This window comes from Doryrhamphus excisus, chromosome 20 (assembly GCF_030265055.1).
Source record: "Doryrhamphus excisus isolate RoL2022-K1 chromosome 20, RoL_Dexc_1.0, whole genome shotgun sequence".
Lineage (NCBI taxonomy): Eukaryota > Metazoa > Chordata > Actinopteri > Syngnathiformes > Syngnathidae > Doryrhamphus > Doryrhamphus excisus.
In genome coordinates this window covers 3,566,186-3,573,214 of record NC_080485.1, presented here as the reverse complement: position 1 = coordinate 3,573,214, position 7,029 = coordinate 3,566,186, and the positions used below count along the sequence as shown (strand labels likewise).

Genomic DNA, 7,029 nt, shown 5'->3' with positions numbered 1-7,029 from the left:
GGTAACCACTTCCAAATAAATCCACAAGGAGAAAAAGGCCATAAGGACACTTAAAAGGCCATCTCTGCATAAGCAGAAAAATGCAATGAAAATTTTTTTAAACCACTGTAGATAGTCCTTCGTTATCGATTAAAATAAATAATTAGTTAATATGGAAATAAAAAAATTACTTTACAGAATACATTTAAAAACGCTTAAAATATATAATAACAATAATACTAATAATTATTATAATAATTATTATTATGCAAAGACAAAAAAACAATAACAAATAATAATTAGTAAATAAAATCATAATGACTTGAAAGACCTGGAACACTTTTTCCACAATCTTTTCAAACTTTGAGGGTAGAACCAGCAATAATTAAGTACAATTGAGTACATTGTTTTGTACTAAAAGTAGAAAAACTAAAAAAATACAAACATTATTACATAAAATAATACATTGACAAATTAATTACAAACGTCTATTCGTTATCTGCAACATTTACAGACTTTTCAAACAGTTGAGGTCCAACCTGCAGTGATTAGGTTCATTTTTAAAGCTAGAAATAATAAATAAAAATAGTAGTAGAGAAAATAAATGAAATAAAATCCATTGAATTAAAATAAAATCATATTCGTGAAGGTGGTTAAAATAGAGCGCTATCATGCGTATTATCACTTAGTACATCCTTGAAGATGAGCGGTGTGGCAGTAAAATGACAACGAGGACTCAATGGCCTGATCCATGTCAGTTTCTGGTAGCTTTGTGCAAGCAGGTTTATTACAAAGTAAAGTTGGAGTAACAGCTGAAATGAAGCAACATGCCTACACACGGAGCGTCGACATGAAGGGTCTTGACTGACACGTTGCTGTGAAGTGGTCTGCAAATAGGACTTTGTGACTGCAAGGTTTCTGCTACAGGTCATAGTGTTGTTAAAGGTATTCGCAGTGCTTACCCTAGTTATATTGCATTGCCCTTTAAAGTATATCATTAGCACTTATAAATAAATATTTGCAGTGCCACACACACACACACACACACGCATACACATACACACAGTGGCATGATGCTACTCCAAAGTTCAGCACACATAAATAACATAAAATTACATTCAGTAACTTCTCCAAATGTTCATTTAGCGTTTCAAGGAGTCCATCAAAGTAGACTGGCTTCATAAAATAAAAAATAACATTTGACGTTTTCACCGAAAATACATTTAAACAAATACACAAGGCCATCGACATTCCATTCACACACATTATGAAATCATATTGCCTCTCAAAGGAATATTTTACAACTCTACAACAATTGAAATAACACATTTGCAGTCTTAACCGAGACAATTCCAGTGTTTGTGGCGCCGTCTTTGCTGTCAAGGCCACTGACTATCGTTTGGTTGCTTTGGCCAGTTTGCTCGTAGGGGTGCTTCTTTTCTGTGGCGTGGGGATCTTGGAGGGCTTAGATCCGTGTTGGCGTGACGCAGAGCGCGGCGTCGCCCGCGTGCCATCGCCGACGGTCTCTGACGCATCCGAGCAAACCGACTGGATGTCTGAGATGTCAAAGTCAGATGCGTCGCTTCCTCTGCGGCTGCTCCCTCTGCTTCCTGCTTTACTCCCTGGTCTGCTGGAGCTTTTCCTCGACTCTACAAAGACCCATTGAAGTTATTTAGGACTTTTATTCAATGCTGGACAAATGAAACTTGGACATCGTTCAAGATCGGTAGCATCGTGGCCTGGCATTGCATTGATACTACTCATTAAGGGAAACATCAATACCAGCATGTGCTGTCATTGTCATTCTGAAGCACAGCATGATGAAAAGGAGTAGGAAGAAGCAAAGCTTATTAAATCCTACCCCTCCATCTGGTACTTTCACAATCAGTAACTGTTACATTTGTTCACTTCCTGCTTTCCATAATACAGTTCACGTTTTTTTTTGTTTTTTTTTTTAAATAATGTACCTCGTACCAAAGTACTCGGTGATATGAGCATCCAATGCCATAATGGGTACCATAGTGCGTGTCAATATAGTGATATATATAGCACATCATGACTGGTTCAAGACTCTTCATCCTTGTATTTAGCAAACATCAACTGCTTGTATTGTTTCTTGAATTGGCTCATCGTTGTGCATTGTTTGATTTCCTTACTCAATCCATTCCATAGTTTGATTCCACATACTGAAATGCTATGGCTAGCATAACGTAGTCCTAGCATAGAAGTGTTTCAAATACTTCTTCCCTGAGATCATATTTCTCCTCTCTTGTAGAGAAGTATTGGATGACATTTTTAGCTATTTTTAGCCTTATGCATTATTTTAGCTGTTTGAAGATGAACTATATCAGCAAGTTGAAGTATTTGTGATTTTAGAAATAAGGAGTTAGTATGTTCTCTGTAGGCGGCATTATGAATTATCCTTACTGACCTTTTTTGCAGTACATTTAGCGAGTGAAGATTGCTTTTATAGTTATTAGCCCATATTTCCACACAATAAGTAAGATATGGTAGAACCAGAGAGCAATAAAGAATGTGGAGTGATTTCTGATTGAGGACAAATTTTGCTTTGTTCAATACAAAAAGTGTCTAACATCCTCCATTCATGTCACGATGGAGGAGTGGAAGAGGATCCCAGTAACAACCAGTGCATGCTCTGGTGAAGGCCATACAAAATAGCGTTCATTTTGGACACTGTGAGATGTACTCAGTTGTGTTGCCAGTTGTTTAGACAATACAGGCTGTGTGTGTTAACTTATTTTCAGTGGCAAGTAAGAGCCGTAAACTGACTACTCTAATGTACCGTATGTCCAATTCTACAGTGGTGTCCCTTGAGAAGACATGATATTTTATCATGTCTTAGCGTGCCGAATAGTGGGGTGTGACATACGTATACATATTGTTTATACTAGGTCATGAAATAATAATAAAAATAAGAAAATAAATATATAAATATAACAAAAAACAAATACTTAATTATAAGTTTTAAAACTCCCGATCCCAAAGATGTATCTTTACATCTTTTAAGTTTTTTTTTGAGAAAGGCAAAAAAAGGGAATGACGCCATTGCACACTAATATAGTATGTGACTTTTAAAACAGTTGTAAAACATGAAAACAGCCACAAGGTGGCACAAGTGCATATGATAGGAGCTTGACGTGAATTTGAAAGGAAAAAAAACATACTTGACAAAAAAGAGGAAGTGGAAGAGCGTGGAGGAGTGTAGCGTGCAGAAGGTTACGCACACACGCATGCACACACAGTTCAGTCCTAAATGTAAATTGTGTCATATTTATACATCAATTGTTATTTTGATGCAAATCAAATCAAGTTTAGATATTTGTGTCAAAGTGAAACTTATACTTGAAATGTATGTCTTCACAAAAGCCTGTTTTCACACATTTTTAGTCAGGAACTGATATTTTCCTGTAACTTACCAACGTTCTACTGCTGATTACTGAAGAAGGTACCTCAAAAGGTAGAAACTAACTTTTTTTCCCCTTTTTTCCTTATAAACAAAAAGCTCGTTTTCGCACATTTTAGTCAGGAACTGATATTTTCCTGTAACTTACCAACATTCTACTGCTGATTACTGAAGAAGGTACCTCAAAAAGATAGAAACTAACTTTTTTTCCTTTTTTTTCTGATGAAGGATGGGAGTTTATCTTTCTTTTGGTCTGTTCCATGTTTATAAAGCCATAGAACCCAATATTCTGCATGCCTTGAAAGATCAGTCAAAATCGTGAACATGTGACTTTTGAAGTACTGTTGACACTGAGTGAGTTCAAAATAAAAAAACACAAAGTCACAGAAGATTTCCGGACACTCACCACCTAGCGTGTGTGCTCGAGCTTTGAGCACGGCGGCGCTGATTAAGGTTCCTTCCTCGTTTGACTGAAAGCCTTTTCCCGACAAGTAGCCAGGAAGACGCAGTTTGCTGCCTTGGACTGGCGTCGTCTGCAAAAGACAGAACATGTATCGGCAGTCAGTTATAGTATTGTTTGGAGTATTACGTTGTCTGTCCTGTTCAGGTTTGCGGGGAGCTGGAGCCTATCCCAGCCGACTATGTATGAGAGGCGGGTGTGCACCATGGCCATTCACCAAGTCAACCAAGCGACCTACTACTGTCATAATCTGTTTTAGAAATTGGAACTCACAGGACAAACATCTGCATAAGAGAAGGAAGTTAGTTAGTATTCCAGGTGTTGGTTCCACATGCAGAAGTAAAGATGTTAGGATTAGATTAGGACAGTGGACAGTGGATTGCTGCAAACGGAACATTAGTAGTTCATTACAGACCCATCTGGAATCTCTAGATTTAGTTTTCATTTGAGCATTTTGGATAGCATACATGAGCAAGAATAATCCTTGGGATTTGAGGAAGATTCCAGTTGGGTGTAAAAGAGGAAGCGCTGCACGTCATGTCTGTGACAATACCTCTGAGGATGAACCATGGCTCCCGAAGGAGTCGGATGATTTAATTGGAGTGGAGGGTTTGCTGTTTGTAAGCCATGGCTTATCATAATTGCGGCTTATGTGTTGGCAAGTCTAGGGGAACAACGGCAAATCAACAACACAAACACGGAATAACAAATCAAATACTACAAGTAATACAAGGTGGAAGAGAACAAAAAAGGTTGGCTAAGAAACATGACTGGTGAATTCAAACAGATGGATGATGGATTGCAGGGAGAGCGCTGCCGTCGCTCACCTTGGGGGTGCTGTTGGCCGCCGGGTTGGACGGGATGGCACAACTTTGACTGGACATGGACCGGTTCGGCGACGCCGCCCTGGACGACGGCCGAGAGCGGCGCCCTCTGTAGCGGAAACTGGCCATCACCTGCGTTGTGCCCTCGGGGACCATGAACTTCTCTCGCAGTTCCATATTAGTCCTCCCTTTAGCTGATGGGGGGAGAACACACACACACACACACACCAAATCAGCATCTTTGTACACTTAAGGCATCATATTCTCATGGTGATGATGGTAATGACGATGGTCTGATGAGAGAAACACTTGATGATGGAAAAAACCAAAAAGGATGACACTAAAGACAACACCAAATGTCATGCGGCTGCACGTCTCGTCCTAAAAGCGGCCACGCTGACTTTTAAATAAACCAAGAAGCTTCTACATTTGGATGGACACATTCCATTACACTCACAGGCCATTCCATTAGGTACAGCCATTGGGTACAATCCGATACGGTTTAATACGTGAGCTGTTTCTAAAATGCTACCATAACATTATAGTACTGTAGTAATAATAGCGAGTACATCAAATCATATTATATCATATTACATGAATACATTTTGATTGGTGTTATTATTATTATTATGAGTGTGGTATGAATGGTTGTTTGTCTATATGTGCCCTGTGATTGGCTGGCCACCAGTCCAGGGTGTACCCTGCCTCTCGCCTGAAGACAGCTGGGATAGGCTCCAGCATGCCCGCGACTCTCGTGAGGATAAGCGGTATAGAAAGTGTGTACTTTTGAAGCCCTTTAGTACATAAGTAAAATATAGAAAAACATAAAAACAAACATCAAAATATCGTTCTGAAAGAGAAATAAAAAAAATATCAAAAGTTGATATAAAATCTAAAAATAAAAATGTGTGAGCAAACCGGTGTACTCGGGGAAAACCAGCGCACGCACAGGGAGAACATGCAGACTCCACACAGGGGAATCGAACACAGATCTTCCCGATCTCCTGACTGTGTGGCCTACATGCTAATCACTCATCCACAATCGCTGATACTATTATACTACTATACTACATAATAAAATAATAATAGCGCCGGACATCTCCACTGTTCGTGTATTTAATTCATGAAGTGTTTCTAATTTGTAGTATTGTTTAAAGTAAATTAAACGATGAGAGATGTCTCTCAGTATGCACCACCATTTTATCTTTTCAGAAAAATCATGTATATCTTATAATGTTATATTGTTTTCTTTATTTTCTTATTTTTTATTATTTTGGTGGAGTATATCCAATTGCTTTATTGACATTAAATAGTATTATATGCTTAAAATCTGATTCAATCAATACGTTCTAAAGGAGTGCAAACTTCATGATTTTTCTTTGTAAAGGCAAAATATTTGACACAGCTCTGTCCAGGTGTACATAATGTTTTGTCCGGTGAGTGAAAGGGTAAATGTGTTCAAATAGTCTTGCAACAAAAACCTTGTGCATGAGTTGCATGCACTTCCACCCACCTTGACAAACAACATCAGTAAATAGTGAGCATTGTTACAATCATGATGACAAAAACCTCTCACACAATTTTCTATTTCCTGTTTGTTTGACTCGAGTAAAAGCTGCAAAAGAAGCCCGACTGAGAGGCCCAGGACTGAGAGAGAGAGACAGACCAGAACGCCCCAAAGCTGGTGATGTGACCACACAAAACAACGGCATGCATGAAAACCATCACACTGAGTGTCCACACGGCCAAACCCACGAGCCCAACACAAAGCAGCACACATTGGGATGTGCGGGGCGGACAGACATACCACTACTGGTGGGTTCATGGAGCAGGGAGAGAAAGTGTGAGATTTGCCAACCTATAGGAGACTGAGTAATCGAAGAGTTTGATTCCGAGCGCAACATTTTGCTCCCGTGGTGATGAACTAGAAGAAATGATGGGGCAGGAGGAAAGAAACAAGCAAAGAACATGAGCTGTTTGCTGACTCATATCTATGTGGGTGAAACTACAACCCCCCCCAAAATACATTTTACAGTGAAACCTCGCTTTTTGAACACTCCACTTTTTATATGATTTTCTTTTCAATAAAAAGTTTTGAAAAATTGTCTCGGTTATCGTACAGCAAAACACAACGCCTCCACATATTAATGACTTGGTCTCTGCAAAGAATGGATTGTGCTTATTTTAGAATTGGGACACAATGGACAGATTCCGACCAGGGAAATCTTTTGTCATGTGTGTGGGTTTTACTATGTGTGTGTGGGTGTTTTTGTTCATAAAACGCATACAAAACGATGAACAACTCGCATCTGACTCCTTTCTTCCTTCTTATAAGAACACTT

General features: G+C 39.0%; 1 protein-coding gene across 23 annotated transcripts in view; it reads right to left on the bottom strand.

The window, feature by feature from the left end:
• Positions 1–727: 727 nt before the first annotated feature.
• Positions 728–7,029, bottom strand: part of dst (dystonin) — a 152,671-nt gene continuing 146,369 nt past the window's right edge. For 12 of the 23 annotated variants that reach the window (XM_058058420.1, XM_058058428.1, XM_058058432.1 and 9 more), the window contains 5 exons: positions 6,495–6,611; positions 4,691–4,881; positions 4,417–4,527; positions 3,810–3,936; positions 728–1,628 (listed from right to left, as the gene is read on the bottom strand). In XM_058058420.1, the coding sequence (XP_057914403.1) occupies positions 1,372–1,628; positions 3,810–3,936; positions 4,417–4,527; positions 4,691–4,881; positions 6,495–6,611 (803 nt within the window). In that variant the 3' untranslated portion in view covers positions 728–1,371. The remainder of the gene's footprint in view (positions 1,629–3,809; positions 3,937–4,416; positions 4,528–4,690; positions 4,882–6,494; positions 6,612–7,029) is intronic. The other 11 variants (XM_058058426.1, XM_058058430.1, XM_058058431.1 and 8 more) reach the window with 4 other exon arrangements.